This window comes from Erithacus rubecula (genome assembly GCF_903797595.1).
Source record: "Erithacus rubecula genome assembly, chromosome: 1".
Taxonomy (NCBI): Eukaryota; Metazoa; Chordata; class Aves; order Passeriformes; family Muscicapidae; genus Erithacus; species Erithacus rubecula.
Genome location: NC_136658.1, coordinates 24,476,471 through 24,493,843, shown reverse-complemented (window position 1 = coordinate 24,493,843; position 17,373 = coordinate 24,476,471). Strand labels below are relative to the sequence as shown.

Sequence of the window (17,373 nt, the reverse complement as noted above, 5' to 3'; positions counted from 1 at the left end):
AAAATAATTCATACATTTACAATGATGTCAATACTTTTTAACCTAATTTGCAGGAGACAATTTTATATAAAGTCTCACTCGTAAAAGATACAGCCATCTTTTACTATGGCTCCTTTAAATTCTTCATTGTTGTTCTTTGGGAAGCCTTGTACCATCCCCATGACAAATACCACAGTACCTTGTACAAAGTGCATTAATTTGTTGTGAACATTGCACATAAAAGCCCATAAGTACAAACTTATAAAAGAAAGAAATGTAAAAATCCCAGAGCCTGAAGATCTCAGAGACCAGCAGTAGACTCTTAAAAGAAATTGAATATGACATTAAAGTAATATTAATCAAAAATAGGTATTTATGACACCAAGTAAAATAAAAAGTTTGATCTAAGTTACTGATCTTACAATAATTAGCAGCTACTTTGCAGATCAAAATATTTATGCAAGAAGTAACGTCTGCACTACAAGGAAAAATTAAATAAACATACATATTAGCAAACAGCATTGAGAACACTGTATTGCTTCTTAGTTAGACATTTTAACATCAGAAATACCGTGTGGAATTGTGGTCTGGAATGGCCTGTTAGGGCTTTTCAGATTCCATAGGGTCAAGCTGCCATCAGAGTGACTACACATGAACTGTTTCCCTTCATGATGCCAAGCAACAGAATGAATAGCCTACAGAAATGAAAAAAAACCACAACCTTGAGACTGGAATGGAATACAGAGCTTACACTAATATTTCCATGTATGACTTCAGATTATATTATTCTAATGGTATATCAGCAGATGGTTCTTGTTTGTCTAAAAGCCATTACCATTGCTTTTTTGCAACAGATGGCTGCAATGCACATCTCATCATAAAGGCTAATGTAAAACAGGTAAAAGAAGCCTGTACTAAATCAGGCCAAAATTGAAGGAAAAGATAAAAGTGTAAGAACAAGAGCCATACAATGCAGTTGTAATATGTCTGATAGCTCTCCTGGTAAATTTACAGGTAATTCTGTGTAAAAATCTTTACAGGAAACATACAACACACAGTCTTCTCCAGAGGAAGTACTACACTGTTCTTGGATAATTTCCACATGTACTCTCACATACTTAAGTTGCAGAGCAAGCCCACACAATCTGGGATGTTTAATGTCAAAACCAAAACATTGAAGAATCCAGGACCATTTCATTGATATAGAAAATTACCAAAACAATGATGTAAGATACGTTTGGAACAGATAGTGCATCAGAGAAGAGGAATATGCACTCCTTTGTGCATGCTCCAAGTACTACATGATGAATATTATGTACGCCATTCTTAGTGTTCTGTGCATAATTAGCAGGATTGACTGAAAATACCCATAGTTATACCAAATTATCAGAAAGGATAATGGCATAAGTCCTTCGATTTCCCTAGTATGTGCTGGAAAGTAACAAAAGCCATATTTTGACAAAGCATTCAATGTATACCATAGTTTCTCATATGCTCCCCACAGAAGCACAAGCTCACAGAATTCTCCCTTGAATCCATATCCCTTCCAGAAATGTTCAGTGCTAAATAGCAAAGAACACAATATAGTTTTATGTGAATGTTAATGAGATCTATTTTTGAGTACAGCTTAATATTTTTCCAGGTTTTTTTATAACCCAGGAAATGCTAAGGCCATGCACTTAAAATTGCATATAGACATTTGCCTGATTTATTTAAATGACTTAATATCCTGGGTATTCATAAGTCAGCATTGCAGCTGTTCATATTAATTTTGCTTAAGTGCTACTGGTCACTATTTAAAACTCCCTGTTGGTTTTACTCTTTTAATCATTATATTGATTGTTATGGTTGGTTACCGGTCATGGTCTGGAGAGGATTTCAGAACAAATCAACCAAAGGGCCATGACCCTTTACCAAAGCTTTACTCAGCTCCTGGTGCTGGACAGCAGAGCCACAAATGAGTCTCCATTAAGATGATCTAGATGTTTTAACAGGAATCTGACATGCCTCATATATGAATGCTTGATTAACACACTACTAAAATAGTTGTGCCATAAAGGATGCAAAAAAATTGAGTTCTTGGTATTTATTTTTTGGTGACATAATGGGTATTACTAAAATTTCTACCTTCCAGAGAGGGAGGTGGTACAGAATTCCTCTTAAATAACTAGAAGAAACCAAACTATAACTGAAATAACAAAAGACAACACAGAAAGATGGTTCATGCAGAGTCCAGTGTTGTTGCCCTCATGCAGAATAACATTAGTTCTATGGGGAGCACTGCTTCACTCACACTGAAGGCATGCCTATCCTCATTCAAATTAATTCTACCATGAGCTCTTTCATGCTTGCTATCATGCCAAATTTGAATCTGGTTTTGGTGTATTATCACACTTAGAAACATTTCGCATGATTACAGTCACAGACTGCGTCTGAGCAGGAGCTAGGAACTAGCTAAAAACTGTACCAAGCTGCTTGTTAAACTGCCTCTCCTCAGGCAAGCACCACCTGCCAACATAAACCTCCTGTGGAGTGGAGCTGAGGTGGGATGATCCTGGCACAGACAGCTGGCATAGCAGCAACTCAAGCTGACCTGTTCAATTTTGACACAAAATGAGCAAGAGAAACAGAAATGCTTTTGGAGGTCTCAGCTGAGAGTCATGAGTAATAATGAAAGGTGGTCCTGAACAAGCCCTGAATTTTCTCTCTGCTAGATTATGTCTAGTATTCTGATCCACTTTAGCATCCACACACAAAAGGAACAGTTATTTGCTCAGAACAGGAGTTCACCATGGTAGGTGACTCTTGTGAATATTCACACAGTATATGCACGTAAAGCTTCTCACTCCAGATTGGGTATGTTTCTTCTTCTGCAATACCCATAGTGGTTGCATACACATTCCATCTTCTCTCATGCTCAGCTTGTACTAAAATTAAGCATGCCTAACATCATTTCAGTTCCTTCCCAACCACAAATCTCCACTGAGGGTCTTTTACTACCACTTTTAGCCTTATTTTGCGCATGAACAATGCTTATCTCATCTCACTGTTTGAATGCTAAAAATCCTTTGTGCTCACAGTACTGCAGAGCCATTACAGCAAGGGCCATACCTAATTTGATGCTTCCATGGTGGCACGGTGCTAAGATAAAGGTAGGGAGTTATCATTTGGTGAATGCCTCTGAGAACTTTGCATCTTCGTTCTGGTGATGTGTTCCAATGAAAAATAATGACTGCTTCAGACAGCTCTGAATGGGGGCTGACACAAACTTCCAAAGCCTGGACAGGAAGACAGCTGGATTTTGGGTTTGCCAGCTATCAGTAACAACTTGAGAACCATTTGAAAGATCTGTCTTGTTTATGTACTGTCTTTTTATACCACTTGATGGAAACAAACTTTTGAAGTAAATTATAAAAGAGCTTGTAAGGAAAGCCTTTTATAGAAATCATTGTGTAGGAGCATTGATTGGAAGGGCCTCAATATCTCATACATATCACCATTGAGAAGATGATAATCCTAATGATAGTAAGAAAAGTGAGGGTGAATTAATTTAATTCAGAACTCATGCAAAGAGGCACTTTGGAACTTAATGAAGATACAGAACACAGGAATTTATCTGAGACTTCACAGATATTCTGCAACTGGAACTGCTCTGGCTCAGTGCCAGAACAATACTGAGAGATGGATCAGACATTGTGGGACACAGAGGCCTTCCATCAGTCCAGACAGCATGGTGAAGGACAGCAGCAACAACGATTTGTGAATTGTGATCTTTGGTGGTCAATCCATAAAATGAGATTTAGGTATGATAATCTGGGTTCCTGTAAAATACCAAGTGGCACATGGCAAACTAGAAGCTAGCACAAGTTGCACAAAGTGAAATAATTGCACAGCAAATAACCACTGAGGAGGAAAGTATGGAACTGATTAAAAGGCAAAAAAAAGTTCCTGAGAGCAGTATTGAAAAATGTGGAACAACTAAATTCTAAATTGTATGAGACATTTTCAACACCCATCCATTCTGTTCCAAAATGGAAAAAAAGAAAAAAAAAAAAAAAAGAAAGAAAAAAAAAAGAAGAAAAAAGAGAGAACCAGCATAAGAAGATTCATGCAGTCTCAAGTAGTCTCAATCTGAGTACAAGAGTTAACAGCTGGTGAACAGATATCCCCACCCCCACCCTTCCTGAGGAGAACCTGTAAAACGAAAACGTTGTTCAGCCTTAAGTAATGGGACAGGTGCAATTTCACAAGTGTTTGCACAAGCAGACTGTCGCCGACAGACAATTTAGTGGCTATGTCTTGAGGCTTAAGTGCTAGCCCATTCAAACTCTCTCTGTTGAAACATTTACTGTGTTGATGCTCAGAAACTTAACCTTGAAGTTCAGAGTAGTTTTAATGTGTCTCTGATGGCAGGTCTGAAAGAATGCAGGATTCATTGCTTTTTAGAGGGGAAATAAATGTGTATACACTCCTTATACATAGCAAGGTGACAAGATGAAGAAGGAAAGAGAGCTACAGGAAACAAGTTACCTCCAGGATCTCTTTAAAGAAAATGTCCCTTTTTACCTTCAGTTGTAGTTGCATCCACATTCATCCATGGTGAACTTCAGAGGACTGACAGAACAAAGAATATTCTTCCCTAGGGCTAGTGCTAAAATCACAATATCTAGGAGTATATCTGTTTTTCAAGCAGATTGATTATTGATACAAGAATTGCATCTGTGGTTAACACAAGCTGCTTACAAATGACAAGAGACAATTGTGTAATAACTATGACAATATAATTTTGAAAACTGCTTAATCAGATCTTAAGCATTAGGCAATATCAATAGCTGTACAATGTAATTAATCTACCAGTATAATGAATGTTCTAGAAATACCGAGTAAAGATTATTATATAATTCCTATCTTAGCTATATCTCAGGTCAGCTCATTGCGAGACTCTGTTCAACTGAGGATTCCCGCAACAAAGTTAGTGAACTTATCAGGATCAAGGGGAGGACATTATGTATCACAGTACACTCATGAAAGCATAAACTCTGGAATCAGAACTAGAGATTTCAGTCTTTGATTTCTACTGTCAGTAATTTGCTCAAAAGCATAGCACAAACATTATTTCCAGAACCAGCAATACCTTTAGGTAAATATCCATCTGCTTGGTAAGACATATGGCAAACTGCAGAATTAATGGAAATGACATACCTCATCATAATAAGCTCTCAGATCGGCTCTTTTAGATCGCAAGTCCCAGAACACAATCGTCCCATTTTCATAGCCTATCAACAGCTGGAGGAAGGAAAAATCCCACAATTACATTTTCTTATTCAAAAGGTACATATAAATATTGAGTGATATAAAAAGAAATTACAAAGAGATGGAAAAGATTGCAATTTGCCCTACACATAGCACCTTGTTTTCAAATTATCTTTCAGTATAAATTACTTCACATTGCTGACAATTTAAGATCTGACATAGAAAAAAAAATATACCTTTTCTCCCCCTGCATGGTTATGCACCTAGATAGTCTTCTCAATTACATATCTGCAGAAAATTAAAGATTGTAGCATGCCCCTACCAGCTCTTACCTTCCCTGCTCCTTGATGGAGAAAGAAATGCCAGACACCTAAGATACCACTTAAATAACTTCAAACCAAGAGAGTCGGTCCAGATTAAACTCTCTAGTCAGCTACTTATATTCCTTTTATTTATGCTTGCTATTGCTTTAAAACATTCTCAAGAACTGCTTCTGCAGAGAATATTTTGCTTGCTTTCCTAATAATTAAAAACAAATTAATTGATATGTCAATTTTTACTTCTTCTAGAACTGAGATGTCATACCATCATAAACACAAGAGAAATACCAGCAAAGATTTCTGAAAAGATGAAAGAGAAGAAAAACAATGCTCAGGAATAAAATAAGAATGAACACAATCATTTCTCCTTGTCTCCACAGAAAAGAAGTGAAATATTGGTCTGGTACTGTAGAGTTACTATTCATTTGAACACAATTAATTTCAGATCTTATGGACAATATGGTATCTAGCTTATTTAGGTGTCCAGAAAACTGTTTCCCATAGAATCTGTTCTTCCTAAGAATCTATTATGGACATGATGACTGGAAATGGCTAAACTGGTAGATTCTCACATTTCTGCGATAGAATATTTTATACAACTGGCAATGATAATTGCAGTTATTAATCATCTGTAAGCTGATTGTTGGAGGTTGAGTGTTTTTCTATTACTGCGTCAATTGAAAGAATTTTTCCCATTATCATGCCAATGGAGCTGGCCGGATTACACCCAGGGTCTCTGATGAGTCCAGGCAAAAGGGGTAGGTGGGAACAGCTCCCAGAGGGGCCCCTGAGGTTTCCAGGAGGGGACTCGTTTTTCCCGCGAGCTGGGAGGAGGACGCCCGGGATCTTCAGCCCACGCGGCCAGAGCACAGGAGAGCCAGACCCTCTGTGATCACCTGCCCTGCAAACAGTGAGTGAGGAGCCGCCGCTCCAGCCCGTTCCCACCCGAGACTGGCGTGGCCACTGCCGTGCCCCCTGGCCCGCCCCCCCCACCCCCCCCTCCCACCTCCGTTCCTGCCTGCCCTCGGCAGATCCAGGCTGGGACTAAGCACAGAAACAGCATGCTTGCATCTAAAGGGACTGACACCGAGTTATCTATTCTGTTCTGTTAGCAATTTTAATTACTGCTGTTGTTTTCTGCTTGTACAGTTAGATATATTAGTAAAAGAGCTGTTATTCCCACCCCCTTATCTTTGCCTCAGAGTCCTTGATTCAAACAATTATAATACTTGGAGGGGAGTGGAACCAAAGTCTCTGTTTCAAAGGGAAACTTCTGCCCTTACTGGCAGACACCTGCCCTTTCAAACCAAGACAGATTTTGGCGCCCAACGTGGGGCAGAGGGCACTGAGTTGAGAGTTAAGACAGGAGTAACAGCTCTCTTAAGTGGCAATATGTTGTGTGGTTTAATCTGGTTTGTGTTCCATGTGGTCACGGCCATCTCCCTCTCATTTGCAAGCCCTTATTTGAATTTGGGCCCACTCACCAAAGTTACTGTAGCTATTATCTGATTCGTTTTGTGGATTGATTATGTCAGGAATTCATGGGTTTTTAATTTTTTCTGGGAAGTGGTTGCATGGATCCAGAGCTATCGTACTCTAACTGTGTGTTTCTGGGGTTATTTCAGTAATGGTACTTACTGTGAGGTAACGAGTGCAAGGGAAATTTTCTCCCAACCCATCACCCAGTTTTTTGAGGCTACCCAACCATTTTTCAAGGATTTCAGATCTGCTTTAATTGCTAGTGTTATTAATCAGTGGCTGGTGTTGCTGATAGGCCTGTTCTACTAAGCATTCAGAAACAAGGGAATATTGGCTTGGACAACAACTCTGATACCTGCCCCAGGGACCAGGGATGTTGCCCCAGAACCTGCCTCTGCCCCAGGGACTAGGGATGTTGCCCCAGAGCCTGCCCCTCGGACTAGGGATATTGCCCCAGAATCTGCCTCTGCCCCAGGGACTAGGAATGCTGCCCCAGAGCCTAATCCTGCCCCACAGTCCACCGCAGAAATGAGCCACCCAGAGTGGGTGGGGGCTCTAGTGAAGGATATAGGCCAAATGTTGAAGAAGAAAAGTCAGATGTTGAAGGAGCATAACCAGATGTTTAAAGAGCACAGCCAGATGATGAAGGAGCATTTTTCTCCAGCTGGTGAGAAACCCTCCCCCTGCCTAAAGAGGAAGAGTCAGATGATGCTGCAGTGGAACCCGTAGATGTTGTATCTGTCCAGGTTCCAGCTGGATCACAGGAACAGCCACAGCCAGCAGCAGTTGCCCCTGTGGCAGCTAGATAATCTAAGATTAAAACGAGGCACCTAGATAATGGGGATCAGCAAGGAGGGTCCTCACAACCAGCAAGGGAGCCAGAGGTTGAGATTGTCACCGAGTCCCTCTCATACGATAGTCTCTGTAACCTGCGTAAAGACATTGCTCGGCGGGGCCGTGAGCCCTTTACAACTTGGTTACTCCGGGTCTGGGACCTTACAGGAACAGGTGTACAACTGGATGGAACTGAGGCCAGGAATTTGGGATCCTTGGCCCAGGATTCAGGTGTGGACCAGATATTTGTAAGGGAACAAGGCCTCCTTTCCCTCTGGGACCGGCTTTTAATGAGTGTGAGAGAGAAGTTTGGACACAGAGAGAGAATGCAGGAGCACCACCGTAGGATGCGCTGGAAGACCCTTGAGGAAGGGATCCAGCAGCTGAGAGAAGCAGCAGTATTAGAGGTACTCTTTGGGAGGGATGGACAGCATGACAATGACCGTAACAAGGTCAAGTGCACAGGGCAGATGTTATGGAATTTGGCAACCTTGGGTCCATCTCAATATACCACCTACATAGCAATGATTAATGCTAATAACCATCCAGAGACAGTGTGTTCTGTTGCCAACAAACTCAGAAATTTTGGGAGCATGATGAATGTCCCAATGCAGGCCAATGTCTCTGCCGTGGCCAGGGACCTCCAACAGGTCGAAGATAGGATGAGGGATATGAGGGAGGAGATGATGGAGAGAATTGAGGAGGTGAGGAAGATCAGCATAGCACCAGTACGAGTCACAGGCCCCCAAGTCAGAGCTTCACGTCCCCCAGCTAGGGAGAGAGGGTACACCTCACGAGCTGACCTGTGGTTTTTCCTGCGAGACCATGGGGAAGACATGGGAAAATGGGATGGGAAACCCACTTCTGTCCTGGCAGCACGGGTGCGTCAGCTCAGGGAGGGAAATGCTAACCAAGGGAACCACAATAAAATGAAGGTAGCCTCAACCTCCCACAAGCAAGGTGCAGGGTATTACAGCAAGGAGGATGATCTGTCAAATCCCCAGGAAGGAACCTCCACTATGTATGCCCAGGAAAGAAATAATAACCAGGGCTAGAGGGGCCCTGCCTCTAGCCAGGGAGAGGCATGGGATGACAGGATTTATTGGATAGTGTGGGTGCGATGGCCTGGCACATCAAAGCCACAGAAACATAAAGTGCTAGTTGATACTGTGCTAGTTCACAATGCACCCTGATACCATCAGAACATGTGGGGAAGGTACCTGTTTCCATTGTTGGGGTGACGGGGGAATCACAGGAATTCACTTTGCTGGAAGCTGAGATTAGCCTGACAGGGAAGGGGTGGCAGAAACATCCAATTGTGTCTGGCCCAGGGGCACCGTGCATTCTAGGCATAGACTTCCTCAGGAACGGCTACTACAAAGATCCAAAGGGGTTCAGGTGGGCTTTTGGAATAGCTACTGTAGAGACAGAGAGCATTAAGCAGTTGAACACCTTGCCTGGACTGTCAGAAAACCCCTCTGCAGTAGGACTCCTGAAAGTGACTGAGCAACAGGTGCCAATTGCCACCATGACAGTGCACCGCCGGCAGTACCGGACAAATTGAGATGCTGTGATCCCCATCCACAAGATGATCCGTGATCTAGAAAGCCAAGGGGTGGTCAGCAAGAGCCACTCACTCTTCAACAGTCCTATTTGGCCTGTGCAGAAATCTGATGGAGAATGGAGACTGACTGTGGACTATCGGGCATTGAATGAAGTGACTCCACCGCTGAGCGTTGCCGTGCCGGACATGCTGGAACTCCAGTATGAGCTGGAGTCCAAGGCAGCAAGGTGGTATGCCACCATTGACATTGCCAATGCATTCTTCTCCATTCCTTTGCCAGCAGAGTGCAGGCCTCAGTTTGCTTTCACCTGGAGAGGCGTGCAGTACACCTGAAACCCACTGCCCCAGGGGTGGAAGCAGAGCCCCACCATCTGCCACAAACTGATCCAGGCTGCACTGGAGAAGGGTGAGGCTCCAGAACATTTGCAATACATCGATGGCATCATTGTGTGGGGGAACACAGCAACGGATGTATTTGAGAAAGGAGAGAAGACCATCCAGATTTTGCTGGGAGCCGGTTTCGCCATTAAAAAGAGCAAAGTCAAAGGACCTGCCCAAGAGATCCAGTTCCTGGGAGTGAAGTGGCAGGATGGACGGCGCCAGATCCTCACTGAGGTCATCAATAAGATCACTGCAATGTCTCTACCAACAAGCAAGAAGGAGACACAAGCTTTTCTAGGTGCTATCGGCTTTTGGAGAATGCACGTCCCTGAGTACAGCTAGATTGTGAGCCCTCTCTACCAGGTCACTCGCAAGAAGAACGATTTTCACTGGGGCCCCGAACAACAGCAAGCCTTTGCCCAGATCAAACAGGAAATCGCTCATGCAGTGGCCCTTGGCCCAGTCAGGACAGGACCAGAGGTAAAGAATGTGCTTTACTCTGCAGCTGGGAACCATGGTCTGTCCTGGAGCCTTTGGCAGAAGGTGCCTGGTGAGACCTGAGGCCGACCCCTGGGATTCTGGAGCAGAAGCTACAAAGGGTCTGAAGCCAATTACACTCCCACAGAGAAGGAAATCTTGGCTGCCTATGAGGGAGTTCAAGCTGCCTCAGAGGTGATTGGCACAGAAGCACAGCTTCTCCTAGCACCCCGATTGCCAGTGCTGGGGTGGATGTTCAAAGGAAAGGTTCCCTCTACTCACCACGCCACTGACGCCACATGGAGCAAGTGGATTGCCCTCATCACGCAGCGCGCCCGTATTGGCATCCCGAATCGCCCTGGGATTTTGGAGATAATTACAAACTGGCCAGAAGGTGAAGATTTTGGTCTCGCTGATGAAGAGGAGCAGAAGCAAGTGACCCGGGCTGAAGAAGGTCCACCGTACAACCAGCTGCCAGCAGATGAAAAACGCTATGCCCTTTTCACCGACGGTTCCTGCTGCATTGTAGGGATGAACCGGAAGTGGAAAGCAGCTGTATGGAGCCCCACACGACAGGTTGCACAAGCTACCGAAGGAGAAGGTGGATCGAGTCAACTTGCTGAACTCAAAGCTGTTCAGCTGGCCTTGGACATTGCTGAGAGAGAGAAATGGCCAAAGCTCTACCTTTACACTGATTCGTGGATGGTAGCCAGTGCTCTGTAGGGTTGGCTGGAAAGGTGGAAAAAGGATGACGGGCAATGTAGAGGAAAACCAGTCTGGGCTGCTGCTGAGTGGAAAGACATTGCCACTCGGGTAGAGAAGCTACCCGTGAAAGTCCGTCATGTGGATGCCCATGTTCCCAAGAGTCGGGCTAGCGAAGAACATAGGCACAATGAGCAGGTACATCAGGCTGCTCAGATAGAGGTCTCAAAGATAGACTTAGATTGGGAACACAAGGGAGAAGTGTTCCTGGCTCAATGGGCCCACGATGCCTCAGGCCATCAGGGCAGAGACACCACCTATAAGTGGGCACGAGACCGAGGGGTGGATCTAACCATGGACAGCATCTCTCAGGTTATTCATGACTGTAACACGTGCGCTGCCATCAAACAGGCCAAGCGGGTGAAGCCCCTCTGGTATGGGGGGCGATGGTCCAAATATAAGTATGGAGAGGCCTGGCAGATTGACTGTATCACACTGCCTCAGACCCACCAAGGCAAGCGCTACGTGCTGACCATGGTGGAAGCCACCACTGGATGGTTGGAGACCTACCCTGTGCTCCATGCCACTGCCCGGAACACCATCCTGGGCCTGGAAAAGCAAGTCCTCTGGAGGCATGGCACCCCTGAGAGAATTGAGTCAGACAATGGGACTCATTTCAAAAATAACCTTATAAACACCTGGGCTAAAGAACATGGCATTGAGTGGGTGTACCATATTCCCTACCATGCACCAGCGGCTGGGAAAGTCGAACGGTGCAATGGTCTGCTTAAAACCACCTTAAAGGCACTTGGTGGTGGGACTTTCAAGAACTGGGAGATCAATCTACCAAAGGCCACATGGTTAGTGAATACCCGAGGTTCCACTAACCAAGCAGGCCCTGCCCAATCAGAGCCCTTGCGAGCACCAGATGGAGACAAGGTTCCAGTGGTACACCTGAGAGGCATGTTAGGGAAAACTGTCTGGGTGAACTCTGCTTCCAGCAAAGACAATCCTGTTCGTGGGGTGGTTTTCGCTCAAGGACCAGGTTGCACTTGGTGGGTGATGCAAAAGGATGGAGAGACCCGATGCATACCCCAAGGGTAGATAGAATATTTTATACAACTGGCAATGATAATTGCAGTTATTAATCATCTGTAAGCTGATTGTTGGAGGTTGAGTGCTTTTCTATTACTGCGTCAATTGAAAGAATTTTTCCCATTATCATGCCAATGGAGCTGGCCAGATTACATCCAGGGTCTCTGATAAGTCCAGACAAAAGGAGTAGGTGGGAACAGCTCCCGGAGGGGCCTCTGAGGTTTCCGGGAGGGGACTCGTTTTTCCCGCGAGCTGGGAGGAGGACGCCCGGGATCTTCAGCCCACGTGGCCGGAGCACAGGAGAGCCAGACCCTCTGTGATCACCTGCCCTGCATATGCCCTGTTCCAGCCTCCTGCCTCTGCGGACACAGCTGATCACCCGGACACAAACAGTGAGTGAGGAGCCGCCGCTCCAGCCTGTTCCCACCCGAGTCCGGCGTGGCCACTGCCGCCCCCCCCCCCCCCCCCCCCCCCCGCCCTCGCCTCCGTTCCTGTCTGCCCTCGGCAGATCCGGGCTGGGATTAAGCACAGAAACAGCGTGCTTGCATCTAAAGGGACTGAAACCGAGTTATCTATTCTGTTCTGTTAGCAATTTTAATAACTGCTGTTGTTTTCTGCTTGTACAGTTAGATATATTAGTAAACGAGCTGTTATTCCCACCTCCTTATCTCTGCCTCAGAGTCCTTGATTCAAACAATTATAATACTTGGGGGGGAGTGGAACCAAAGTCTCTGTTTCAAAGGGAAACTTCTGCCCTTACTGGCAGACACCTGTCCTTTCAAACCAGGACACTGATACATACAGAATTCAGGCAATAATGTCAGTTTCTATATAAAGAATTCATGCAGAACAATGACAAGATTATCTTTTAGTTGTAGAAACCTTAAAAGTATCTTTGCTATCACTCGCTTTAGCTTGCATCAGTCCTAAAAGTGAAATTTGGTTGGGCTGCCAAGCAAAACATCGCTTTCTTTCCAAATTAAGTATAACCAATACATCAATATTGCTACAAAAGAACCTGGGAATACTCTCAGTTCTACTGGATATGATTCTTTTATTGCCAGGAGAATATTCCTTATGTGGAATCTTCTAGCTAATCTGGAAATGATTAATAGTTAATATATTTAATACCTGAATATGAACAATAAATTATTATGCTCCTGAAGAATTATTCTCCTGGAAAAAATTCAAACTGTCCTGGAAAAATCCCACAATATTTAGTATTATTGCTCTGGATAGCTCCATATGGGATTTTGTGGCAGAGTCAAAAAACATGCAGCTAACTGGATTGCACTTGTCTCAGGATGCCATATGGTATTCTGAGATAATAGGCTGCCACTGAGAGAGTGAACAAAGTAGGGTCTTACTGCAGCTGCTTGCATTGTTGGTATAGCAATCCCAAATGAAAGCCATTTGTATGCTCATAGCAGTTTTCATTTGAGAAGGTGAAGGCTTGTGCTCTGTTGTGCTGCACACAACTGCCTTTCAGGTGTGCATCATGCCACACATATCCCTTTGGCCACAAGGTAAATTAGCTTCTAATTCTAAAGGACCCTGTAGGCCTCTCCCACTTGGTAAAGGCAAGAGCAGCAGCTTTTTGCCTTTATCTTAATGTAAGGCAGTATGTCTCATGTGAACATCCTTTTGCTTGACAGTAGAAACGGAAGGGTTTTTTTAAAAAAAACAAACAAGAACTTTTGGATCTACAAAGACCAAAATGCTGGCAAGCCTCTTCACAGAGGACGGTGCCAAGCCCTTATTGGAGATTAATCCAATGCTATACAGCTTGGGGTTCCCATCCTCCTTTTTGTATTCACTCCAGTAAATAGTATTTTAATTAGTTATGGAGTCTGAGTGCCCTCCTTACTGTTATTATAACAAGCACTTGCACCTGTGCATTACAGTTGGGTACCAAACTGTTCAGTTTGTGTCTACTAATATTCTTTTCACCTCAGCTTTTGTACAAATATATTCAGAAAAGTGAAAAGTATTTAGTATGTGACTATCTTTTGTAATAAGCCTTTCTCCCTGTGAGAGCATGCTTGTCTTTTGATTTTTATCCCTCTATTTTGCAAAGATATCATGCTCCAGATAATTACTAAAAGGTTAAATACCTTTTATCAGAGGCCTCATTCCACCTGAAATATTGCTGAAATGCTTAATAAACAACTGCACTAAAGGATTGCAAGTTACAAAGTTTCAGAGAAGAAACTGAAATGCAAAGAGATTTGCTGCATAGCCGGAAATTTCTCTTTTTGTTCAGACAGTTTTTGTTCAGACACGCTAGCACTGTGGTAAAGCTCTAAAGTCACAGTTCCAGCTTGGGTGAATGGGATTAGTCTAATTTCCAGGATATTTATGATTGCCTAGATATATATGATCCTGACCTGTCTGAACCATAGGAAACTCAAACATTCCCACTCTTCTCAGTCATAATGACCACTTGGAATATCTATAAGACAAGCTCTATTTCTGCAATAGAGGTAAAAAGCAAAACATTCATAAATGCAGCTGGAGAGGAAACCCCAGACAAAGAAAAACAGTACTTGTAAAAAGAGTCAAGGATGGAAAAAACTCCAAAGATTCATCTTGCTTTTCATGGCACCTCATTTAATTACTCATGCTTAATTAGGTACAAAAAAAGCAGAACACAGGACAGAATTTGGAGGGAGAAGTCCTGGCAAGATCTTTCTTGTCTAGTGTTGCATTTTGACTTAAATCTTTCTTCATCAAATGCTTTTGATGATGGGAGGAAATTCCTTTTTTACATTCAACTAAATACATCCCAGTGCATACCAGCAAGCCCCCTCCTTGTCCTGGTAAGAAAAAACAGCTGGAGAAAAAATTCCAAACAAACAAGCCTGCCAAATAGGCTTGATTCTTTAGGTATTAGTAGATCTCAGAACTCAGACTCAGAGATACGAAGTTTAGCCCACCAGCTAATTGTAAATAACATTAAACCTTCTCCTATTAAGCTTTCTCTGTTTGCTGAGAAACTGCAAATCATTGCAGTTAATGTCTTTTCCTTTGTCAGCAAGAAAAATCCTGTTTGCCACTTAAAAATATCTGTGCACTCCAGTCTGTCTCTAATGTACACTTATTAATTGATTTGGCAGACACAGTTATATTTCAATAACTTAATCACTTGGTCCCTGAATTGTTCTTCAGTGACACATTAAATGCCTAAATTCTCTTTGAAGTCTGTCTTCCAGCCACAGCTTATTAGATTCATAAAAGAGACTTGTCTCCAAAGCCTGCCTAGATAGTTGGCCTGAAGGTCACTCTGGAAAAGTTTTGAATGGCAGAAGTCTTCTGGAATTGCATTCACTCTCTTGGCACAAGGAAACCAATCACCAGTCAATGAAATAAACTGTAACTTTTAGGAATTCAAAGGATCTTAATGAAAAAGGTGAAGATACTGCCAGTGCAGAAACTTCCCTGGCTTTCAAATAGAGCTCTTACGATTGTCCTAGTTTTTGAAAGTCTGACTATGTTTTAGGACTCTGAACTACTCAGTATTCATAGGAGAAATACTTACTTACTTTAGTGAAACAGTCCCAGGTCAGTAAAAAACTTAGTCATGCCCCAGAGAAGGCTATACCATTGAACTCTTGCAAAGTACTTGTAGAATAGTACTTTTGTAGAGTACAAGAATATCTGTATATTGAGTAATAATTATGACTGATTTATAACTACTATTTAGTTCTGAAGCATATGCAAAGAACACTTTTATCTGCCACCTATCATGAAGTTATGAGTGGAGTCTGACTTCTGCCACCAATACATTTTGGTGGTCTTTGGTTAACTTGGAGCTGTGTAGATAAGCAAAGTATGTAGAACTACCATCAAACAGCTCTATTATCTAAGATCAACTCTGCTAAAATAAAGTCTACCTATGACAGTATCTTGTACTGAAATGGCCAAGAGAAAATACCAAATAATATGGGAAGAAGAGAAGCACTTGTAACACTCTCACATATTCTCTCAGGCTAAATAATTTTCTCATTCAAGTATAGCCATCTCCTCAACTATACATGGCTCTGTTTAGCCTCATCTTTACGAACCTTTTAGAATTCAGCAAACCTCTTCAGTTACCTCCACATTGATTTTTGTGTTAACTTTTCCAGTCTTCTTTGTGATCAATACATTTTCAGCACACACAATAGCATTTTGAAAAAGTCTTATATGTTCTACCCATTGCACATTTGACAAACTACTTAATTGGCTTGTTTGGAATCTGATCTGTTCATTTCATTTGGTATCCTTTTTGTTTTTGTATTGAAAGAGACTATGAGCTATTACCGTTCTCTTAATATCAACTGTGATTTTCAAACACAATCAGGTTTTTTCCATAGTGAATTTTTCCTGTCTCACTAAGTTGTCTCTCATACAGAAGACCTTGTCCTGTCTCTGAATTTCTTTTATCATCATGTTCATTTTAGACATAGAAGGACAAGTACTATACTCAGGATTCAGCAGGCAGGTCAAGAATGCATTTCTTTAATAACTTTGTTTTGTTCTTTATTCTCCTCTGCATAATGCGTAATTTTTATTTTATTTATTGTTCACTACAGAGCATTGAGCTGACATTTCCATTTAACTACCAGTTGTTACTCAAAGCTCTTGATACCAAACAGTAACCATCAGCTCACACCCATGGTTTTATATGTCCAGTCAGAAATATTTTGCCCTACATGTATAACTTCTTATCATTTATGCTGAATATACTTAAAAAGACAGTATTTAACCTGCCATTTTACTGCTGAGTTTCTCAGCCTCCTAAAGTCCAGCAAACCAGGCTACATCATAGCTTACTCTATTTTCTAGGTTATTTATGACTATGTTGAAAAGTAAAAGTCCCAGGAGCTACTTTTTTCCTATTTTTTTTCCCTCAATCTGAAAAATGATTGATTTATGCTGCATTCTTTCAACTGAAGTTTAATGAAACTTAGTTGAAAAATGCAGTTTAATTTATTTCTCTATTGTTGATGTTTTTAATTTAGAACTATGTCTTTTGATTTAATGCTTGGATCTTCTCTTACATCTGTGTGTACCTTTTACTGAAATCTTCCTGTAAACACCGTCAATTACACATTCTGCAAAACTACAAGTATTTTGTTAGCACCAATTCATTCTTTACACCACTCTCAACCTATCAATGATATAAACAGTTGCTTTGGGATGGTTTTAGTATACCTTAAATGTTCTACTACTTTTCTCTATAAATTTTCAGTGTTTTTTTTTTCATAGGCAGCTGTCTGAATTTGCTGTTGTTCTTCAAATGCTAGT

The 17,373-nt window shown here is 42.3% G+C and overlaps 1 protein-coding gene across 6 annotated transcripts in view; it reads right to left on the bottom strand.

Moving 5' to 3' along the window:
- The window catches only part of STXBP5L (syntaxin binding protein 5L), a 195,308-nt gene that overhangs the window by 72,084 nt on the left and 105,851 nt on the right, over positions 1 to 17,373 (bottom strand). For all 6 annotated transcript variants that reach the window (XM_079305321.1, XM_079305323.1, XM_079305324.1 and 3 more), the window contains 2 exons: positions 5,182 to 5,265; positions 551 to 674 (listed from right to left, as the gene is read on the bottom strand). In XM_079305321.1, coding sequence (XP_079161447.1) covers positions 551 to 674; positions 5,182 to 5,265 — 208 coding nt within the window. The remainder of the gene's footprint in view (positions 1 to 550; positions 675 to 5,181; positions 5,266 to 17,373) is intronic.